At 42.8% G+C, this 24575-nt stretch overlaps 1 protein-coding gene and 1 pseudogene across 1 annotated transcript in view; one reads left to right on the top strand and one right to left on the bottom strand.

Annotated features, from left to right (window-relative positions):
* Positions 1-3128: 3128 nt before the first annotated feature.
* LOC103659560 (cytochrome b reductase 1) overlaps positions 3129-24575 on the top strand; it is a 33869-nt gene continuing 12422 nt past the window's right edge. Inside the window, exons 1-2 of the mRNA XM_040643973.1 lie at positions 3129-3396; positions 19012-19220. Coding sequence (XP_040499907.1) covers positions 3204-3396; positions 19012-19220 — 402 coding nt within the window. The 5' untranslated portion in view covers positions 3129-3203. The remainder of the gene's footprint in view (positions 3397-19011; positions 19221-24575) is intronic.
* Positions 9500-12644, bottom strand: LOC103659829 (annotated as a pseudogene).

The raw sequence follows: 24575 nt of genomic DNA, 5'->3' as shown, positions 1-24575 counted from the left end.
CCCCCCCCCACCCCGCCGCCGCCCGCCATCTTCCCACACACACATCAGGAATCCCTTTGATAGCATTGCTGACATATTATCTAGTCTGACTTTGGTAATAAAAGTGTTTACCATCTCCCAAGGGAAACTTCTAGTATTGAACAATTCTTGTTTAAAAAAGTTAGTACTAAGCCACAACAATATTTATTAAAAATGTTCCTCTTTCAAGTGACAAGTTTTATCAAAGTTAGGTCCTTAAAGGATGTTAAGAAGACAAATGCAGACCAGGCTTGAAAATTGCCTGAGCAGACAAAACCAGTTTAGTCATACAAGCAAAGCTTAATTTAGTTCATTTTGTAAGACTAATTTGACAAAGGTCATTTCTGGCTTATGCCTCTGGAAAACATAACCAAAACTTGGACTGTTTCCCAAGATTGATATGAGATAACCACTGATCAATTCCCTATCTTTTATGAAAACTAATATTAAAACCAATCACTGTGAGGGGCACCTGGGTGGCTCAGTCGTTAAGTGTCTGCCATTGGCTCAGGTCATGATCCTAGAGCCCTGGGATAGAGCCCCACATTGAACTCCCTGCTCGGCTCCCCCTCCCTCTCTCTGTCAGATAAAATTTTTTTTAAAGATTTTATTTATTTAACAGAGAGAGATAGCCAGCCAGATACGGAACACAAGCAGGGGGAGTGGGTGGGAGAGGAAGAAGCAGGCTCCCAGCGGAAGAGCCTGACGTGGGACTCGATCCCATAACGCTGGATCACGCCCTGAGCCGAAGGCAGACCCTTAATGACTGCGCCACCCAGGTGCCCCCAGATAAATAAGTTTTTTAAATCTTAAAAAAAAGCAATCCCTGTGAAAAACGAAGTCACTGCTCTGTCACTACATAAGCTGCTTTATAACGATATACCCGTACCCCTGAACCTCATTTCATGTTTTGGTTTGAATGCTCCTAGTTTGCAAACTATCTTTTTGCTGTATGCACAATAAACTTTTCCTAATGACTACTTACATGATTCATTGGTTTTCTGTTCTTTCTGAACTTTTGACAAAAACAACTTAAAAGTTGAAATCCTCTCAGTTTAGCTTGTAAGTTCAAGATAGTTCAACACCATCCGTACCATTTGGCCAAGTTTTCATTCTCCTAAGATGTTTTGTTAAGTGGAATCTGGAATCCCAGAGATTCTTATTTGCTGTTTCTGTGGAGCAAAATAAACTCAAGAGGAGTACAGATGTTGAGTTAAGGAGGTGAAGAAGTTAACTGGGGACAAGGAATAGCTACTTTAAGGGAGAAGAATAGGGACACAATGACATTGTTAAGGAATTACCAGTTGAAGATCACAAAGGAAGAGGAACAGCATAAAATTAAACGGAATGTTTGTAGCACTCAGGAACCAAAAAAGTAGAAAAATAAAGTGGAAGATTCGGTGATAGTTTCTGTTCATTCCTATGGGTTTACTTGTACCCTTTTCCAACCTGTTGTGTCCTGGAAGGCTGACCTATATAGGCCATATCAACTACCCTCTGGCTTCTGATAAGGGTCAGCCATTTGGGACCCTGGACAGGAGATTGGAGGGGAAGAGAGTAAGACTGAAATATTCATCCTGCCTCTCCTCTCATTCTTCCTCCCTGTAGGGTCACTGCAGGCTTGCACCATCCCTTAGTCAAGGCTAGAACCTCAGTCAGACTGCTCTCTTTACACAGTTCTCTCTCTCTGGATTCCAGTAACCCTCTTCCCTTCAGGCCTGGACACTGCAAAACCCTTGTGGTTTCCTACACCCTGCCCACAACTTTGCAAATAGTCCTGTTCATTATTAAATTGCCCAATTGGAAGGTGCCATCTATTTTTGGCCAGGACCCTTACACACTCAGTCCGATTCATTTACTGAGTAACTACTAGATGCCAAAGAAGAATAAAATGATAAATCAGACAGTTAATGCTCTCAAGGGGGCAGTCTGGAAAGTGGAGACAGTTGCAGGAACAGATGATTATATCACAGCTTGATCAATGAAGCAGAGAGGCATTGGATGGGGAGGTGGGTGACAGGAGGCATGAAACAGAGGCAAGGGCAGATTCAAAAAAGGGATCTTGGTGGAGACAGGGTCAGGAAAATTCAGAGGCAAGGATGTGGGTAGAGGGGTCAGGAGCTGGGTGAGAAGTTTACAGCCATGGACAGCAGGGCCAGTCAGGGTGTGAAAGGATGAGAGTGGCTGGTTAGGCTGGGCCAGACCATAGAAAGCCTTACACTGTGGGCAGGGGTCCTTCTTTTCCATGTGCTTATTCTCCCTCTCTTTCTCTCTCCACCAAGGGAAAAATAATGACACAAGTGAAGTGTGCAGCCTCCTACTCTTAACCCTTAATCCTGCCCTACTACCAGGGCTTGACACTCCTACTTCCTTAGCTTAAAAGCAGTCTTTTCTCTTGAAAATCACTTCCATACACCACCTGCACATCCGAAGGTCTTTCAAAATGGCAACAAGACAATATGGTAAACTAGTCCTTGGAAATGAGTTACAGGAGAGGGCTAGAAGTGAAAGTTCGCAAATGCATTCTAGAAGCCTTAACGGCCGGAGCCACGTTTTCTTTAACACCAACAGACAACAGTCTAATGGAGAAGGGCAACGGTAATGCTGGAAAGAGGGCGAAGAGTGAAGCTTCACTTCGCCAAAGTGGGGCTTTGGTCCAAATTAGTTTGTGTAGGTGGGCACTTTTAAGATCCATTACTTCTCACTCTATATAGGCAAATCCAGGGTCCAGGAGATGTCTGTCTTCCTTCTCTAAAGCGCAAACTGCAAGGAGTTTCCTTGCTACGTAGGGCCTCCTTGGCACATTCCTGGCATGGATTGAAGTCGGCCAATCCTCAGGGCTGGGGCTCAGGAGGCTTCGTTAATCAAAATCAACACACACTTCCATCTTCTCTTCTCATAACCTAGCGGTAGCACCACTGCCTTAGTCATCCCACAAATAATAAGAGACACGGGTGGAGTTAAAAGCAAGCGGTGGGGATGGAATCCTTCCAGCTCTCGCTCTGAACTACGAACTGGATCGGTTACCGGATGCTCGGCCAGGGGGCGGCCCCGAGATTCTAGCTGGCTGGCGAGGAAGCCCCTCCTCCCGGGCGTAGGCGGCTCCCCGGAGCCAGAGCCCTAAAGCCGCCGTCGCCGCCTGGCAGAGTTCGTGTGGCTGCCGCGGCGCGGAGTATGGGGCTCTGATGGCCATGGACGGCTACAAGGGCTTTCTGGGGCTGCTGGTGTCGGCGCTGCTCGTCGGCTTCCTGTCCGTGATCTTCACCCTCGTCTGGGTCCTCCACTACCGGGAGGGACTCGGCTGGGATGGGACGGCGCTCGAGTTTAACTGGCACCCGGTGCTCATGGTCACGGGCTTCGTCTTCATCCAGGGCATCGGTACTGGGCACCTCCTGGGAGGCAGCGGGGAGGGACGCGCCGGCCGGGGTCCCGGACCGATCGCTCTCCGCCGAGTGGGGCCGACGTGGGCGAGCGAGGGGGTGAGAGGGGCGCGCGAGCCGCGCGGGGTCGGGAACCATGAGCGGAGCGTGCCTGGGGCCGAGACGGCGGGGCGCGGCGGCGGGACGGGGTCGGGGGTCGGGGGCGCGCAGACCCGTGACTCGGCCGACGTGGGCTGGCGGGCACTGCGGCCCTGGGGCGGCGCGCGGGGCCCGGGGATCGCCGCCAGACGCTTCGAGGGGGGGGCGGCTGAGCACCGCCGCAGCCGGGAGGGTGGCCCGCTACGCCGGCGCCACTTGCTTAACTCTTTGCTGCGAGTGGCCGGGGCGCACTCGAGATACCCGCCTGACACCAGAAACCGGAACGGAGGAGGGAGGCTGGAGTGCGTTCCTAGCCCATTAGCCCGGAAAATCGCCCCCTGTGGCCGGAGCCTGCGCCATCACGGGCACAGAGACGCTCTTCAGGCGAGGCCTTTCTCTGAACTTTCTTCAGGGCTGCAGGTAGGAGAGAAGGGCAACGGGGAAAATGGTGGGGCGAGAATTGGTCTGTTCTTGTCCCAGCCTCAGTCGTGAGTGGAGGGGCCGGTCAGCCGGTGGCCAGGACCAAACCAAAGCATCAACTCTGGTGAGCGTTCAGTTCAGTCCAGCCCGGGACGCCTCCAGGACTCAAAAGGGTGTGAGACTGCCCTGCCAGGTCCCTGGACAGACTTTAGCCCAACTTGTTTTTGTGGCTGCCGACCAGCGAAATTTCCCCTGCGGGCCTTCCTGTTGGGCGCTGGCCCCTGAATTGGGCTGGAGATGCCAGATGGGGCCTGCGGGCACCTGGCTCCCAGAGGTGCTTGGTGCTTGAGACATCCGTGGGGTTTGCTTTGTCCACGTTTGGCCCCACATGAGCCAGCTCTGGGCCTGCGCTCTCTGGGATGAGGGAGGATTCAGTTGATGGCAGATTCTGTTGTTTTTGTTTTGGGATATAATTGACGTTTAACATTATATGTTTCATGTGTATAACATGGCCGTGTGTTATGATTATATATAGGATTTATACATCGAAATGGTCACCACAGTAAGTCTAGTTAACATCCACCAGCTCACACAGCTACACGTTTTTTCTTGTGATGAGAACTTTGAAGATGTACTCTCTTAGCAACCTTTAAGATTACTTTCTTAACGACAGCTCAAATATACAATATAATGTTATTAATGTAGTCACCGTGCTGTCCCTTACATCCCCAGGACTTATTTTGTAAGTGGACATTTGTACCTTTTGACCACCTTGACCCATTTCGCCTGTGTGCAGACCCCGCCCCCCCAATCCATGACAGTTTTTATTGCGGTTGTATAGTGCTGCTCAGTGTCCTGACAGTTTCCTTCCTCTGCTGTTTGGCTGGAGGAAGCTCTAGCACCATTTATTTGCAGCCACTTTTCCAAAAGGGAAGTCAAGGCCTGGCAGATAAAGTATTTAGAAGTCAGAAAGTCGTGGGCTGGGGTTGTCTCAGAAGGTAATGGAGAGAAGCCTAAAGGCTTCAGAAAGAGGTGCCCACGGGCTGAAACGTCTAAGCCTTGCCTCTGAGCAGGCTGCCTTTTCTCCACCAGTATCTGGCTCTCCAGAACAAACAAGCGAACAAAAGAGCTCCGACCTCCTTCCCAAAGAAAAGAGTTTTGTTTCCGTGTAAAACGTATGCGGCGGCCTTCTGCAGGTGCAGCTAGCATCCTCCCACCCTGAGATGCAGTGGCAGGCGTTGCTCGTGCTTAGTCCGCCTGGGTTGCAATAGGCATGGGGGTGTGAGGGCCACCAGCCAGCCAAGTGATTTCGTTATGTAAGTCCTGGTTGTTTTGCCACTGGCCGAAAATGAGAAAAACATATTCAAGTTCCAAAATCGCCGTCATCAGAAACTCTCTTTCCTTCGTGGTGGAGCTCTTAAGTTTGGCCAGGGCTGTCAATATCTTCTGTTTGCTCATAGTAGAAACAGTCTCTTCATCTCTTCCAACCAGCACTTTAGAGCAGCTCCTAAAACCAAGCAACTTTCTAGAGTCTTCTCATAATTGTGAGGGTAAGGGAAACACAGACGATATTAGTTGTTTCCTGACCGACCAAAGAGGAGATAGTCACAAAACAATCACTAACGTTGATTGAGTGCTTTCTGTATGCCCACTAAGTGGGTTCTTTCACAGGTATTTAAGAATAAACCAAGGCACAGAGCAGTTAAGTACCTTACCCATGGAAGCACTATGTTTTTAGTGGCCTTATTTTCAAGGTTCATTTCTCTGCCTTTATGACAATATGCTTACTTTATGCAAAATATTCCTTTTTTTTTTTTTTTAAAGATTCTATTTATTTATTTGACAGAGAGAGAGACAGCCAGTGAGAGAGGGAACTCAAGCAGGGGGAGTGGGAGAGGAAGAAGCAGGCTCCCAACGGAGTAGGGAGCCCGATGCAGGGCTCCATCCCAGGATCCTGGGATCACGCCCTGGGCTGAAGGCAGACGCTTAAGGACTGAGCCACCCAGGCACCCCTCTGCAAAATATTCTAAAGAGAAGCAAAAACGTCATCTAAAATACACCTTAAAATTCTTTATTCGTGTTAGAGTCCATTAGAGTTTTCCTAAAAGGATTTCTAGTTTCTCTAAACTTTGGGCTTTTCTTAATCTGTTCGTACTCACTTTTGGGCAAATGGAGGGGCGCCTGGATGGCTCAGCCCTTTAAGCGTTCGACTCTTGATTATCGCTCAGGTTGTGATCTCAGGGTTGTGACATCAAGCCCCACATAGGGGAGCCTGCTTAAGATTCTCCATCTCTCCCCCACTCTCTCCCTCTCTTTAAAAAAACCCCAAAGCATGTAAATGGATATTTTGGAAATTCTCATCTGTTGCTTTTATGCAAACCTTGTTTTCTTAAAGCTTAGTTACAGTATTTGTATTAGTTTTGGAATGTTTGTCCTGTCAACATTCCCCATCCTGTTTACTATTTGGATTCCAGACTTGAAAAGCACTTTAATCAGATAATGCATTTAATTGACATAAGCATAAGCTTTTCCCTACACACAGGCACATGCATAGTACTCCTGAGTTTTTACAAATCTTGGTGGGCGAGGGCCTCCTCAGGTCCAGCAGTAGGAGGGCTTCAGTGGAAGGATGAGCATTAAAGAGTCGACATTATAGGCCAGGAGGGAAACACACAGTACAGACTGGCCGTGTTAAAACAGGCTTTTTTACTGTGTGTAATTGTTTCAGGGAGGAAATGTTTAGGTTTTGCTGTTTCAGATCTCTAGTAATGAACAGGATGCAATTGAGTTTGTGATGCCCAAATATTTAGAGATGAGGAAGGGAAAGCTGAATTACAGTTATTACTCTAAGCATCGAATGCCTTACAAATCCAATGCACAAACAGTAAATGATATTTAAAACCGTCTGAGAACAAGTAAGAGTCTTGTGAAACACCTTTAAGAGGTGAGCTCTGGAGTGAGCACAAAAGTTACAAAATAATTGTCTGCCTGTGCATGAGGGCCACAGACACCTACACACACATAGTCCAAATATATTTTGGGAAATACATGTTTTCTAAAATAGTATAACAGACCACAGGATGTCTAAAACTGAAATAAAATTTTGAACTAGTGGGATATCTAGTAAACGTGAATGAGGAAGAGTTTCAAAGAACTTTAGAAGAGGCTTTGTACTTCTCTAAAAGGAATGTTTCCCATGAAGTAAGTACACTGCCAGGAAATCAGAGAAACAACCCTTGAAGAGAAGGCCACAGAAAAGACTGAAACAAATCAACCCTCTCCAAGTGGCAGTTGACCTTTAAAAGGTTCAGCAAGGTGGAATGTGTTATTTGGTAAAAGGTAGAAAATTCAAGTATATTATTTTGGTGAATAGAAGTCTCAGCAATTCTATACTCCTTCTTTTTGCACATGTGGACCTCTGTTTATTGTATAAACTGAAGGGAGAGAAATTGAATCATATAATGATCTCAGGTTGGCTTTGTGAGAGAATATAACTACATTTCAGTCACATTTAAAAGACTCAGAAAAAGAAATTGAGTAGTTCTTAAAAGGCAGTTGGTATATCCTGTTAATGCATCTTAAAGTGACCACATTCCAAGTCCACTTAAGTGTACATGAAAAGGCCCTTAGGGTAGAGCCTGACGAAGAAGACAAGGGAGAAAGTGCCCCAGATGCCTACTCCAAAACCAGCTTTGGGGGCGCCGCTGATAAAACCTACCAATTTTAGGGAAAAGAAGGTTTTTCAAAGCATAAGGACATAATTCAAGGCAACCCAAAACACAATTTTTTGTCATAAATAAATCCATGCAGATCTCTTTGTAATGTAACTAATAACACTGTTTTAGAAATGATTATTCTGCTCACTGTTGTATATCTGGCATCTAAAATAACACCTGGAACTGGCAGATGGTAGGCCAATAGTTATCGGATGAATGAGTGATTAGTTCTGTACCATCAGTAAATCGTTAGTAACAAAATGCAATTTTACTCATTTGTGATGATAATGGTAGCATCGAAAGTAAAAGTGCCCTCCCTTGCCCCTCAGTGATTACCCTGTGTAGCCAGTGTGGTAGCACTGATTTATCAGGGAAGAACGGGCATCAGATTATATTGGAAATGCATCTTTCTTCTAAGGCCTCAGGCACGTTAGAATGGTGCCACCTAAGTACAACCTGTGCCTCCTCTTGTCTACCTAAAGACATTAATACTCCCTTTTTCCTTCTGCATCATTAAGTTTCTCCCCATCGTTGGGTTATTTCCAACATGTTATAATTTCTGTCATCTTAAAACCAACCACGCTCTTAACTCCATGTTCCCCCTTCAGCTACTGTTTCAGTTCTCTGCTTGCCTTACCACAGAACTTTTTGGAAATGTTTGTCAACACCTGCAGTATTGACGAAAAAGTATCTCCGAAAAAGTATCCCCCCCATTCTCTCTTGAACCCACTCCAGTCAGGCTTTCATTCCACTGCTCCACCGAAATTGCTCTTAGCATAGTTACCACTGGCAAGCAGGTAGCTAATTCCAGTGGTCTATTCTCAGCCCTCATCATGCCTGATCAGAAAGCAGCGTTTGGTGTAACTGACCTCCTTGGGACACTTCCTTCACATGGCTTCCAAGACACCCGTGCTCTTGGCACTACTCTCTTCACTGGCTGTGCCTTTCAGTGTTCTTTGCTGGTTCCTTCTCATCTCCCCCATCCTTCAAATTTACAGTGCCCAAAGCTCAGTCTTCTTACCACTTCTGCTTTGTTGATGCACTCATACCCTTGGTGATCTCATCCAGGCTCGTGGCTTTAAACACCATCTATTCACTGAATCCGATATTTATGTCTTTGGCCTAGACCTCTCCCCGGAACTCCAGACCCACATATCCATCTGTCTACTCAGACTCTCTCTTTGGATGTCAAATAGACATGTCCAAACCTCAACTTTCCATCTTCTTCACACCTCCAAAACCACTCATCACACAGGTTCCCCATCTCTGTAAATGGTAGCTTCATCCTTCTGAACATTCATACAGTCATCCTGGATTCCTCTTTTCCTGTCATACTTCTCATCCAGTCCTTCAGAAAATTATATTGACTCCAAACTCAAAATACAGTGTTTTCAGACTCTGACCAGTAAGTATTTTAGTTAGTTATTCATTTCTTGTCTGTCTTCTACTAGAACACAAGCTCCCTTGTCTGTTTTCTTCACTTCTGTATCCATGGTATGTAGAACGTTACTGAACATATAATCAGCATTCGATAATTATTTACTAAATTAATGAAAGTTTGGTCAGTCCTCTAAACCAGGGGCCATACCTACAAGGATGGCTTATAAAGTATATATGAGAAGTGGTGTAGCACCCACCAGAGTGTCTTCCTGTGTTCAACTAAACATTCATATACACATGACTGCCAAGACCACACTGGGCACTTGCCTGCTCAGAAGGATGTAGGACAGGAACCAGAGCTTGCTGCCGGGGTAGCATTGGGTATTCTTTTTCAAAGGGCATCCTTTTTGCAATAGTTCATGTAGCAGCCATGTATCCCTCCATAAACCAGCCTGAACCTGACTGTTCAGACACCAAGATCTGCATTGATGGGATCAGAGCTTAAGGTCCCCAAGCTCCCACAGGAGCCAGTAAATTTTGTAATACTCTACAGACCTGGTTTCCAGTGTCGCTGCAGGGATATACAGTGAGTTGAAGTGTGGACCCCAAAAAGACATGTCCAACTCCTAATCTTACGGACCTGTGAATATGACTGTAGTGTCTTTGCAGATGTAAAGTTAAGGATCTCAAGATGAGATCATCCTGATTTAGAGTGGGGCCTAAAGCCAATGACTTGTGACCTTAGAAAAGAGAAGACATGAGACACAGGCATAGAGAGGGGAAATCAATGAGAAGATGGAGGTGGAAATTGTGTCCACAAGCCAAGGAACACCAAGAGTTGCCAGCAGCCACCAGAAGCTAGGATAGAAGGATGGACTGGATTTTGCCTCAAAGCCTCCAGAAGGAACCGGTCATGCCAACACCTTGATTGTGGACTTCTGGCCTTCAGAACTGTGGGAGAATACATTTCTGTTGTTTGAAACCACTCAGTTTTTCTAATTTGTTATAGTAGCCCTAGGAAACCAACACAGGATATAACGGTTATCATTGCACTCTGGGAAGCCCAAAGTTTGGCATTCTTATCAGGTATTTATAGATTTTTCATTGTTTCTCCCAGTCCGTCAGGGGCTCATTTTCACTATAAGTGATGTTGCGTAATAACGGTTGGTGTCAAGCCACTGGTATCTGTTTATCAGGACAATTAACCAGAGGTCAGATCCTCATGCAGCAGAAGGTAAATACCTTTTGTGTGTGTGTGTGTGTGTGTGTGTGTGTGTGTTGAGGGCAGAGGGGAGATTGTAAAGAATTGGAGACTGCCTACTCTGGACAAAATAGGAAACCTCTTAGCTACAGCAAATTTGGCTATATGGGGATGCCAGCCCAAAGTGGCTAGAGCATCCCATTATTCAAGAGAATCCAGATTTTTAAAAACTGGTTCAATCTAAAAGTAAACCAGCCACAAAATCAGAACAAACCCCCCAAACATGGTGCTGATCAAACAAAACACATCTATGGACCAAATCCAGTCCCTACCTTCCAGTTTACAAGTGACGTCTGCTAGAGCTTTCTATCTTGACTTTGTGGGATTTAAAATTTTTCCCTTAAAAAGTAGAACAATTTTCTCTTTTAAGTAATTAGACCAGAAATCTTTGTTATAACTTCTTTTCTTCCTGTCTTAAAAGGCCAAGATAGGCTTTGAAATAACTATACAGACTTAGGCTATACTTTTCTAAGTTCATTCATTCATTCATTCAGTTTTCATATATCATCCTATTTAATTAGCATACATTTATTAAGCACTTGCTGTATGCCAGACACTGTGTAAAACAAATGAATAAAATGTAGCCTTGCCTACAAATTGTTCCCTTTTGAGTTTGTTAGAGCTGAGTTATGGTTTTCTTGTAGAAAACCTGAGCCCTAAATATTTAGAGCTGGCTAGGATTTGAAGTTCAGTGCCTAATTTTAGAGATCAAATGCCCGACCAGGGTCAAAGAGGTGATGTCAGAGCCAGTACTATTTCTAATCTGTTATAATATTGATATGAGGCATACGAAAATACAGCCGATGTTTCTAACAATGCAGGATTTCTGGATATTTATAAATGTCTAGCAGTTAATTGAATTTTTCTCTCTTCACACACTATTTGATACCAACTAGCTGCCTTTGTGGTGATTTCAGTCACTTCGAAGAGATGCTTAAGTGCCAAGATACTAAAACAAATCTTCCAAATCATCCAAATCCCTTCCTGCAATTTGATTCTCTAAAGGTTTTCAGTCACATGATATTCATGCAGTGAGACAGTTTGAATACGCAGGCATGTTTCAAAACTTAGATTCTTTTTTGTTCCAGGGGCAAGTAGATTTTATTGGATTGGGACACACCGCGGACCCTCACCCATGTCAGAGAGTGGGGGTCAGGTTGATGATAAAAATCTGATGATCACTTGTGGGAGAACCGCAAATTCTGGAGGTGCTGGATGAAGGGGAGCCCAGGACCAGGTTGACTGGTAGCTGCAAAGCCCGACTTCCCTGCTGGTTGCCCGCTCCCCAGAAGCTGGGGAGAGGCAGAGTCCAGGGGCTGCTTGCAGAGCTTGGGGATGCATAGGGTGCAGGAAGAGTCAGAAAAGCCAGTGCGTTGGTTCGCATGTTCCATCTGCTTTTGTAGGGACAGGTTACCAGCAGGCTGGAAGAAACCCGTCTGGGTGGGCCGAAAGTGCACTGCACAGAGCTAGGGCTGTGGCTGAGACAGGTGCTGCACTGCCAGAAACGCCGAAGGTGCACGGACCTGGTGACGAGGGCTAAAGGCCGGCTTAGTGGGTCCATAGTGAGGTAGGCGGTTCCAGAGGCACCGCGGGGGCTGCCTTGGAATGGACCGTGCTCTGGGCTCCCTGCGAAAGCAGCTGCTGAGCCCACGTCGTGCCAGGTTCTAAGCACTTGGGGTCCGCACTTCTGTTTGGCCCTGTCAGCCGCCATGAGGTGCCTGGGTGACCGTGTCCTCCAAGGGCTCGTCTGCACGCGGAGAAGGTGAGTTCCTGTGTGAACAGACAGGCGCTGCTGAGGCGCAGCTGCTGTCGGAGCGCTCAGGTCACTCTGCTCCTTTCGCGTCCGCTTCTCTTCCTCACGTAGAACTTTCTAGAGCTGCAGGAAAAGCTGGTGCTTCTCTTCCTCTAGGGCCCAAAGCTTCTCCTGCCACTTCAGGATTTGTTCTATGGGCTCCTCTAGTGACATTCTCTCTTCCATCTCCTTTTTCTTCCTTCTCTCCTGCTCCACCAGTTTGGCCCCCTCTTCCCCCTCCGGCCATTTGCGCGCCGGCTCCATCTTGATGTCCCGGTGCAACGCCGCGCCAAGGCGGCTGGAAGCTTGGGACGCTGCAGAAGGGCCGGCGTGGTGCGGCGGGGGGCCCTCGGGCAGGGGGTGCCTGCTCTGTCACTGCCAGGCCTACCGGGAGGCGGGCGCTCAGGGGGTCGCCGCGGGCGGTGCCCAGGGGGAAGCCCGCCCGCCGTTGCTGCTGCAGTCCCCGGCGTCCCGGCCCATCCAGCCCCGGGTGCTCCGCGTGCGCAGTGCCGGCGGCACGGGGCCTCAGCCTCGGTGCTTCAGAGTTCAGATTCTCGTTGAGAGCCGCTGCAGGAGCCTTTCCAAGATTATTTTTATTTTATTTTTTAAGATTTTATTTATTTATCAGAGAGAGAGCACAAGCAGCAGGAGCGGCAGGCAGGGAGCCCGATTAGGGTCTCCATCCCAGAATCCTGGGAGCATGACCGGAGACGAAGGCAGCCGCTTAACCCACTGAGCCACCCGGGCAACCCTCCAAGAAGATTATTGTAAAAGAGTTCTCTGCTTTTACGTTTTCGGTTTTTTTAAAATATTTAATTAATTTATTTATTTGAGAGAGAGAGCGTGAGCAGGGTGAGGGGCGGGGAGGAGGGGGGGGGAAGCAGGCTTTCCACTGAGCAGCGAGCCGGATGCGGGACTTGATGCCAGGACTCCACGATCGTGACCTGGGCGGAAGGCAAACACTTAACCAACCGAGCCACTCAGGCACCCTCGACCCCTGCTTTTACGTTGAAACTTGAGGTCTTTAGATACAGTCCGGTACATTTTGGGATGCACGGGAGACTTGAGTTGGTAACACTGCTCGGAACGCGTACCGAGGATGTCAAATAATACTTCGTTCGAAGAGTTAGGAAAAGTGTAATGTGGGTACACCATATTTAAGTAGAATTTATAAGTGTTTTAAAGTTACAGTGTACTTCGAACAGTAACCTATTTTATTTTGGGGTTCACTTAAAGCTAATGTAAAGCTCTTAAGTAGGCCCAAGTATAGAGTACCTGTTACTTGAAAGAACCATTTGGTCTTATATGAGCTCAGACTGGGATCAGCAGTACAAACTGTCTTGAGTTTTTGATTCGCACATTTTAAAAGAGGATCTGCTTATTTGCTGGGGGAATACTGAATAAATTACTGTACTTTTTTAAATTTATTTTTTCAACATACACTTAATATCAGGCTGTGTGCTAAATGCTGAGATATGGCAAGGAACAAAATAGACATGCTCCTACCTTCATGAATCACAAGATTTAAACACAGAAGAATTAGAGTCAAATTGTTTTCTGTGTTTAGGGACAATTCTTCCAAGTGCTCCTCTCTCCACATACCCTTTGACAGATTCTAAATTTGCATTGCCTGCTCTAAGACAAACCTACGTATAGATAGTTCTGTAATGGTATATGGATGGGAGACTGGTGTCAAACCAGAGATTACATCTCAGAGAGTATATATTTTCACATATTCTGAATTGCTTAGGCAGTGAGGAGCAGAGAAATTTTCTAATAAATTCAAGTTACTGTAGTTTCATCTTCATTTGTCGAAAAAATTAAACACAGGTGTTGATTTCCCTTTTCCTTTCCTTCCTTGCTTTCTTTTTATCACAGGAGCATATTCCACTACCAATAATTTTTCTTTTAAAAAGATTTAAAATGTATTTCTCACATACATGTGTTCATGTTTTCCTTCATTTTCTGGGGGGAAATGGTCTTGCCAACTAGGGCCTCTAACAGAAGACCCTTGTTTGCGTTACAAGTAGCTGTTTGATGCCATTTCCCCTCCTCATGGGCTTATGAGACCTTTTTCTTCCTCCTCACTGAACCTCAGGAATGGTGTCTAGGTAAATGCCACGCCAAAGAAGCAAGAAATACTTAAATTCCGCTCTCCAGGCAGTTTTTATAGCTGTTGAGAGTAGCTTCTTGTTTAAGAAATGTGGTTTGATTTGTTAAGATTGCCCTTTTCTCCTGAAGTTCACCATAGTTTGGTTACTTATACATTTTTAAAAACATGTAAACACCTTATGCAAATGCAACATTTTGCAGTTAGCCCTCATTTACCTAGAGTGCATTCTGAACGATAGTAAACTCTGTAGCAGAACTTCTACATAGCCAGGACAGGCAGAAAACCCCATGCCTCACTCACACAAGAGCCTCTCCAATTTCCACGGGCTGCCTACTTAGTAGAGATTAATTCGCTATTAGGTTTGTGAGCTTACAAAAATGTTGTTTTAACTTTTAAACTATTAGGAACTGTTTCAATCTTACAGAATGTAACTTAACAGATGTTCCGATTTTTGCCAATGTAAAGATGTATAAACTAGAACTTAAAGCTGGTAGGAATAAAAGATAATATAGGACGATGGAGGGAGGGTAAGCCCCCTAACCTGAGCAAGAAACTAAAAAAGGAGATTGAAGAATTCTAAACTAGACCCAGGGACTGAAAACCCATAATTGCCTGGGCTCATGTGAATCAGAGGCAAGCACCTCTTGTGCCCGAAGCCCCGAAGGGCTTTCTCCTCTGGTAATGGGACAGTATATGTTATTGGTAACCACAAATGCACAGTAGAAGATTGGATTCATGCTACTGCTGGAGAAGGAAAGCTGGTGTGCAACCAGTCTAAAATCATTTGAGTAAATGTGGAAGGTTTAAAAATCCAGTTTGAACACTTAAAGGGGAAAGAGTTTTTAGTTTTATCACATTCCTGTGTTTCCTGTTGTATTTAGAAGAGTAAAAATTCTTCACTGAACATTTTTTTAGGTAAATATTTTATTGAAGAACCACATACATGCAGAAAAATATCTAAATTATAAGTTACATGTTTTCATAACATGAACACACTCATATACCCGGATCATGAAACAACATCCCAGACATCTGAGAATTTTCCTGGGAACTATTGTAACTTCTCTCAGTCAAGATAACTACTCCTGACTTCTAACATCAGAGGTTAGTTTTGACTTTGGAAAAATTTAATATAACAGGATCCGGATTGGGGAGAAAAAGCTCTTGTGATTTATTGTTCATAATTTGCTTTTCAAGCAAACATACTCCAAGTATTTTCTTTTCATGTGTAGATGTTCAAGTTCCCTCATCTAAGATGAGGGCAATGCCTGGGTGATAGGATGATGATGATGATGATGATGATGACGACGACAAGAATAATATTCATTTCAAAATACTTGCTAAGATTAAGCAAGCTACTTAACCTCTCTGAGCCTTAGCTTCCTTCTCTATATAATGCTCATGGAGATGGTAATTGTACCTTCCTCACAGAGTTGAGGTAAGAATTATAATATAAATGTAAACAAGTAGAGCACTTAGCAAGGTGCCTCCTATCTAGCAAGGGCTCAGTTGTGTGTGTGTGTGTGTGTGTGTGTGTGTGTGTGTGTGTGTGTAATAAATGAGGTTAACCCAGAAGAGGGTGAGATGTATTATTAGATTTTCATATTATCCACATTTTTATTTTACTACTGCCTGATTACACAGGTTGCAGAAGGCTCTACTGTGTGGATGAAAGGTCACAAAGTCATTGGGTAAAGAGGCATTTGCTTTTCTTGATAACTACAAAATCATATACGGTGTGCCACTGAATCAGAGGAGAAAAAACATAAGGAGGGGAAACCATATGTTTGAGTTGACTTCAATTTTATTTCTAGTCCTTGATCAGCCTGCAGAAAGTGTTTTATATTTATTTTAAAAATATTTATGGATCACATACACAAATAAAACTAATGAAATCTGAATTAGGTCAGTGGATTATATTGATGTCAATTTCCTGGTTGTGATACTGTACTATGGTTATGTAAGATGTTACCAGTGGTAACAACAGATGTTACCACCTGTGTGAAGAGTATGTGGGCTCTCTCTGTATTATTTCTTAGAACTGCATGCAAATCTACAATTATCTCAAAATAAGAGTTTAAAAAATATGCTTATGGAGCTACATACTTTGAGCCCAGGGCGGTCCTAGGATCAGGGTGAAAGGAGAAACAGCAAAACACAATCCTGCCCTCAGAGAGGATGAAGTAGGGATGAGAAGGGACTTTGAACTAGCTTTTAAAACTACAGGGGCACCTGGGTGGCTCAGTTCGTTAAGGATCTGCCTTTGGCTCAGGTCATGATCTCAGAGTTCTAGGGTCAAACCTCATGTCAGGCTCCCTGCTCAGTGGGGAGTCCACTTCTTCCTCTACCCCTGCCCTTCCCCTCTCCCCTGCTCATGCGTGCTCTCTCTATCTCTCTCTGCCTCTCAAATAAATAAATACAATCTTAAAAAAAAGTTCCAGTTGACTCTGGAAGAGCACGGGTCTGAACTGTAGTACAGGGTCCACTTACAGGTGGATTTTTTTCGATAAACACATTCTACAGTACTTATGTGTTTTTTCCTTACGATTTTCTTAACATTTTCTTTTCTCTAGCTTAGTTCATTCTAAGAATACAGTATATAATACATGTAACATACAAAATATGTGTTAATCAACCGTTTATGAGGTTTCCAGTCAACAGAGGCTATGAGTAGTTAAGTTTTGGGGGAGTCAAAAGTTATATGCAGATTTCCAACTGTGTGTGTGTGTGGGGGGGGGCATTACCCCTAACTTTGCTCAAGGGTCAAGTGGTATAACCTGGTCTAAGGATCCACTGGTCTACCAGGTTGCACTAAATGGCTTGAAAAGATTCACTGAATACCGAAATGATGATCTGAAAAGTCTCCATGTCTTCGAGGAAATATAACCAATCATATTTATAAGATACCCATATATGCACTAAAATTAGTAAGTAGCAATCCTTCAGACTTTAGATTAGATGAAAAGAATACTGTATTAATGGTGAGGGCTGTCAAGTGTTGTGGAGTGGAACCAAAGGATAGGAATATTGACATCTTATGCTGGAAGCTTTAAAGAGGCTGAATTCACATCTGTCTCTGTAGGTTTATATGTGTTTCTGCCTGAGAATGGATTAGATAATCTCATACATTTTTGTGATCCTATGAAGTTCTATATATTCAAATCATAAATGTCTTTAGTGGGAATGTGCTTTTTTTTTCTTATTGAAACTAAACAATATACAGGATACTCTGCTGATATAATGGAATCCATCTTCCAAGGAAATATTCTTCAAACTTTTTCAACCTGCCATACATTTTCAGATCTCTAAATTTTCCCTGACGTGAACCAGAAGGGTGGGAATAAGGGTCTGTAGCGGCAGGATATTGTCTTCAGGACAAAAATTAATTGCATGCTGATTAAGGTGACCATATAATCTGTTGCTTAAACCAGGACACTTTTTAAAAAATGCATTCAAAAATGTTTTTGTTGAAGTTTAATCTACATGCAAAAAAGCGTACATATAATGTATAGCTTGATGAATCATCCCTCGGTGAATACCTATGTAACCAGCACCCAAATTGAGAAACAGAATATTAGCAAGAAGCTAGAAATCCCTTGTATCTTCCTTTCTAGTTACTATCCCCTTTCCTCACAAAGGCAACCAGTATCCTGACTTTTCTTATTGCAGAGATGAGTTTTACTTGTTTTTGTACTTCGTATAAATTGAATCCATACAGTATATACTTGTTTATGCCTCGTTTCTTGGCCTTGACATTATAGGTTGATCCATATTATTGGGTGAAGTTCTAGTTATAGATTATTCATTCTCTTTGTTGTATATTATTCTATGGTGTGAATATGTCACAATTTATTTATTCATACTATTAATGATGGGCATTTGGGGAGTTTCTAGTTTTTGGCGCCTACAAATGGTGCTGCTAATAATATTCTAGTGCATGTCTTTGGTGAACATATGTACATATTCCTTTGGAGCATATACCCAGGAGTAGAATTGCTGGATCATAAGTTATACACAATTTTAGCTTGAATAAATACTGCTGGTTTTCCAGAGTGTGTGTTCTCATTTAATCTCCTGTTGTAGAACATGAGAGCTCTGATTGCTTTACATCCTCTCCAATATTTGGTATTCTTCATGTTTAGCCATTCAGATATATGATAGACATATTGTCATTTGATTTTAATTTGCATTTCTCTGTTGACTAATGAAGTTGATATTTTGCTTAAGTTCTCTTTTTGGATATACTTTTTGGTAAAATACTGAGATATACTCTTTTGTCTATTTAAATCTTGGTGCATATTTTTCTATTCCTTAGTCTGTCTTTTCTTATCAAACTAAGACACACACACACACACAAAACAGATGATAAGATTAATAATTTAGTTTTGGATTTGCTGAGCTTGAGATATTTGGACACATATATATAGAGATGTCAAGAAGCTGTTGAATTATGTGGGTCTGGAGTTCAGAAGACAGTTCTGGGCTGGAGATAGGAATTTTGGAGTCCCTGCCATGTAGGTGGCATCTCAGTGAAAGAGTGAGTGAGGTCACCCACAGAGAAAAAGTCTTAGAACTGAGCCTGAGAGCCACCAGGGTTTGTTAATAAGTTGGGAGTAAAGAAGATGCTGGCAAACGAGCCCAAGAAGGAACTGGTGAGGCGAAGGGACAAGGGGAGAAGCAGAAGCCAAGTGAAAAGGGTTTCATGGAAGGGAGTATTCAGTGCTTCAAAGCATTCAACTTATGTTGATTAAAAATAACAACACCACATTCTGTCCCCTTCCGTCTCTTTCTAGCTATCATCGTATACAGACTGCCGTGGACCTGGAAATGCAGCAAGCTCCTGATGAAATCCATCCATGCCGGGTTGCACACTGTTGCTGCCATTCTCGTAATTATCTCTCTGGTGTCCGTTTTTGATTTCCACAATGCCTTGAGTATCCCCAACATGTACAGTCTACACAGCTGGGTTGGACTGACGGTTGTCATACTCTACATCCTACAGGTCAGTGTCTCGGTGTATTTATAAACACGTTATAAAAAGTAAAACGGTTCAGATACCATAGATGTTTTCTGTGCATTCATAGTTCTTGATAAGCTCCTTTTCATTCCCCCATGAGGCTCTGCTCCATTTTGTTTCCATGGTCGGTATTCTTCCCTGGGGGGCCAGCAGACCTGTAGAATTCCCGGTCTTGAAGCTTGAGTGTGAGATTTTAGACAGGGACATATCTATGTAGGGAGACTGCCATGTGCAGTTCCAGGTGCTAAATAAACAAGCATAGGCAAGAGCTACAGATTTCTTCCCCATATTCTCTGTCACTTCTATATTCTGACTTTATGAATGAAGACATGAATTTTACTTCTTTGTTAGATTTTGAAGGCTCAGTGATTAGTTTTCTCCTTTCTTCACTTAGTAAAAACACATGCTTTTGAGAGCACTGTATTTAAACATAAGTGTTTAATGGAGTGTGATAGGGATTTGGCTGTGGGGTCACTGAAGTAAAAGGTTAATTTTAAAAGTCTTTATGGTGGTAACCACTTTGTTGAAGAATCTTTGTCAACTATGTCAGTTCATTTCCCTTGCTTAGTACAGTATATATCCAGCTACTTAATTGGGATATCAATGTAAACTTAAGCTTTCTGTAAATATAGGAGAAGAACCTGGAGTGAATCCACAAAACCCCAAGGCATAGCCTTTTTTTTTTTTTTTTAAGATTTATTTATTTGAGAGAGAGAGAAAAAAAGCATGGGGTGGGGGGAGGCAGAAGAAAAAGGAGAGAGAATCTTTTTTTTTTTTTTTAAAGATTGTATTTATTTATTCGACAGAGATAGAGACAGCCAGCGAGAGAGGGAACACAAGCAGGGGGAGTGGGAGAGGAAGAAGCAGGTTCATAGCAGAAGAGCCTGATGTGGGGCTCGATCCCATAACGCCGGGATGACGCCCTGAGCTGAAGGCAGACGCTTAACCGCTGTGCCACCCAGGTGCCCCAAGGAGAGAGAATCTTAAGCAGACTCCATGCTGAGCACAGAGCTTGACATGGGGCTTGATCTCACGACATTGAGATCACGACATTGAGATCACGACTTGAGCCGGAACCAAGAGTCTGAGTCTCAGCCAACTGCACCACCCAGGCATCCCTGCCCCCAACAAGGCATGTATTAAAATATATGAATGTATGACCTCTTAGAGAAAGACCTCTTACCAGGTGTCTGTCATTTTTCTTTTTAAAGAAAGGTTTTTAAAGCCTTAACCATTCTCAAATTTTAATTAAATAAAAGTTAATGTATGTTTGGACACTATTGATTTTTTAAGTTTGCATTACCACGACTGGAGGTAGGGATTAGAGAATGGAGAGGGGCCATACAGGAGGGAGCACAGAGAAAACCCTGGATCAAACATGATCTTATTGATAAGAAGGAACAAGAAAAATATCTCAAATTGAATAGCTGCGCCTAGCTCAGACCTCCTGTCTTCAAGGTTGATTTTTCCCTCAGTGTTCTCGTCCGGGAGGCAGGTTTTTCTCCCCCAGCAGCTGGTGGGTCCTCCCCGCTCAGAGAGTAGGATGGCAAGAGCAGAGGCCATTGAGATGCTGCCAGTTGCTTGGGGGACCCCCTTGGCTTCCTGCTGTTCCCACGATGTCCCCGGGGTCACTCAGCTAGCCTTTGATACATCCTCAGCTGGAGGGTGTATCTCTGAGGAACAGAATGGAAACCACCCAAAAGCTATGCAGCTTCCCTGGGAGAGGGTTCTGTGGTTCTGAGTGCAATAATTAAAACAGACTAGATAAAATACTTTACTGAGTCATGTGGTTATATAGAGCTGTCCAGATAATCCAGTTTATCTCCCAGTCATAAGATCCATAAACTAATTACATTTACAAAGTGTCTTTTGCCATGTAACATAACATATTCATAGCTTCCAGGGATTAGGGTGTGGATATCTTTGGAGGTGTAGGGGATGGCATGATTCACAACTATGAATAAAAAATAGAAGAAATTATAAATGAAATGAAAAGCTGGTCTTTAAAAAAATAAAATAGATAAACCATTGCAAACCTGACTGAGAAAAAACAAAATATACAACTTTCAGAATAAGAAAGAAACATAATCATAGATACAAATAATATTTTGAAATTAGGACAGATTATTCAATTTTAATATATGGTAATATACTTAAAAATCTTAAGGAAAAAAAAGGACTATTTTCTTGCCAAATATAAACTACCAGATTTGATCCAAGAGTAATTAGAAAACCTAAAGAGGCCAATAATATTAGACAAAATTGGTAAAGTTGTTTGAAATCTATCACTAAAAAAGGCATTGGGGTCCTTACTGTTTTATATCTTTGACCTTCTAGAAACAGGTACTTTCGACTATTCCAGTACACTGGGAGAACTCAAACTCCTCTTAGATGTGGTCCCATTGTGCATTACATACTTCCACACTTAAGATAGCGGCTCTGATGATAATAAACACCTTGAATAACATCCACCAGCAAAAGCCAGCTTAAACTGTGAAATACTAAAGAAGACATTACTATTAAATTAATATAAGACATTGATGCTTGCTACCTTTGTCATTCAACTTTATTTTAGAGGTGTTAGCTACAAGATAATGGAAAAATCTGTATAAATAATAGAGAATTTGTGACCTTTTTTTGGTTTACAGATCATGTAATGTATGTCTAGTAACCTAAGAGATGGCTAGAGTAATAAGAGCATTTGGAAAGGTCGCTGGACATAAGCTAGCCATTCATAACTCAGTAACTTTTTCCTAAACCAGAAATAACCACTTAGAATAAGAAGTAGAATTCATTTATAATGTGGATATAAAATTATAAAATACCTAGGAATAAATTGAACAATGAAGGTGTAAAATCTATATGTAGAATATGTAAAATACTATAAAGTCTTACTGAGAAAAATGAGATAATTAGAGAGATACCATGTTACTAAAAGAGAGAAATTAATATCTTTCCCTCTTCAACCATATTTATGTTTAATGTAATTCTAATTTTAAGCCCAATGGGAGTCTTAAACTTGCAGAGCAAGTATCCAAGGATAATCAGAAAAATTTTGAAAAAGAAACGAACGGAGACCTGCCTTACGCAAAACAGGTTATTAACACAAAAGTAAACAGAATATAGTCATGGAAAGAATAGAGAGGACAGAAACAGTCCAAGTACGTACAAGAACTTTTTCTATGACACTATGGTATTTCAGTTTAGTGAGGAAAGAATGCTTATTTAATAAATGTTATCGTCCTAATTGGTTATCCATTCGGAAGAAACCAAATAAATAAGCAAAAGGACTCTGTATATAACACAAAAGAAAAAAGATTCTAGCTAGATTAAAGTTCTAAATATTAAAAAACAAAGCCAATGAAAAGAGAAAAAGAAAAATTAAGAAGCATATAGTCTGAGGTTGGGGAGTCCATAAGGTTGACAAGAAATCACAAGTCATAAAGGAAAAGAAAGACATTTGATTACATAAAATTTTTTTAAAAATTGTATGGGACAAAAGATACCAAAGTCAACAGAAACTGCACAAGGGGATATGGGGAATAATCATGTCATGTGTTAAGGGTTAATGCATTTAATATATAGAACAACTTCTAAAAATTAGTGATAAAAAGGCAACCTCATAGAAAAATAAACAGAAAATTTGAATAGGCAGGTCAAAGAAGAAAAATTTAAATCACCAATAAGCATATGATAAATGTCTAACCTAAGAAGTGAGGACAACAATAAAGTGTCATTTCCCCCCACAAGACTAACACAACAACAGTGGTGATGTTCTTTGCTGCCAAGGGTGTGAGGTAAAGGGTGCTTTCCACTTCTGCTTTTCCACTGCTGGTAGGAAAATGCATTGTTACCAAATTTTAGGGAAGTAGTTTGTTAATATCTGCTAAAATTTTTTAAAATATGGGTTACTCTTTAACCTAGCATCCCCACATTCAGAGAGAGCAGAAATAAAATACTGTAACATAAGGAACTCTAAAAAGGATTTTTAGTGTGGCACTGTTGTGTGCAGGCAGGAAACGGGAAGCAACGTAAATGTTCATCAATAGGGAATGGTTAAATAATCTGTGGTAAATCGATGGTGGATATTATAAAGCTATTACAAGGCATGTAGCTGTGTCTACTGACCAAGAATGAAATCATGATATGTTCTTCAGTGTAAAAAATACTAAACAGTAATATGTATAGTAAAATGTCATTTAAAAAAAAGGAAAGAGAGAAAGAAAAAAAAGCATGTATGTGTTGACATGTAAAGAAAAATGTGGGAGAATATACCAAACTACTACCATTGTGGGAGTGGATAGGATTGGTGGGGGTTATTTTTAAATATATCTTGTTTGGGGGCACCAGGGTGGCTCAGTCAGTTAAGCCTCTGCCTTTGGCTGGGGTCATGATCTCAGGGTCCTGGGATCAAGCCCTACATCGGGCTCCCTGCTCAGCGGGGAGCCTTCTTCTCCCTCTCCCTCTGCCCCCATCTGTCTCAAATAAATAAATAAAATCTTTTAAAAAATTAAAAAATAAAAATAAATAAATTTATCTTGTTTGACTTGCTTAAACATGCAGCTCTTTAGTTTTAAATATAAGTAAATCATATGTTACATAAAAATCATATATACATGTTTTTTTTAATATTTTATTTATTTGAGAGAGAGAGCACAAGTTGGGAGAAGGGCAGAGGGAGAAGCAGGCTCCCCGCTGAGCAGGGGAACAAGACGTGGGGCTCAATCCCAGGACCCAGGATCATGACCTTAGCCGAAGGCAGACGCTTAACCGACTGAGCCACCCAGGCGTCCCTACATAGTTTTTAAAACTAAACAAACAAATGGGCGCCCCCTCACCACAGTGGTGAGGGCTTATTTTGTGCTTGGTGCCTGTGGTTTCAGGAAGCAGGTGGACAGTTTCCCGTCTGGGAGAGAGGACTACATTCCAGCTTTACTCCTTTGTTGCATAAAGGCTGTTTTCAAGTTATTTGCATGCCTTCTCCATAGAAGTGACAGAACCGATCGCCCAGGTGTGCTCAGGAAGTAATTACATGAAAGAACATTTCTTTTCCCAGAGGAAAGAAACCAATTCTAAGCTTGCTTTCTTCGCTTTTGATAGGAGCTACGCTCTCTCCTTGTTATGATTTACAAAGATTCCTGCCTCCATATTCTTAGTTGTAAAAATTCATGAGCCACAAAAACAGGCTTCGACAGAGACATGCTTCTGTCCGATTTCTTCAGTCGAAAGCACAAAGGGGAAGCGGTTTCTGTGAATCAAGACGAGCTGTGGGCGTAGGCTCTTGCAGCTGCCCGTCGGGCTGGCGAACAGGAAGTCCCGCTCCCCCCCCCCCCGGCGCCT

Source organism: Ursus maritimus, unplaced genomic scaffold, assembly GCF_017311325.1.
Source record: "Ursus maritimus isolate PB19 unplaced genomic scaffold, ASM1731132v1 scaffold_1, whole genome shotgun sequence".
Taxonomy (NCBI): Eukaryota; Metazoa; Chordata; class Mammalia; order Carnivora; family Ursidae; genus Ursus; species Ursus maritimus.
The sequence above is the reverse complement of the archived record's forward strand: the minus strand, read 5'-3'. Positions and strand labels throughout refer to the sequence as shown.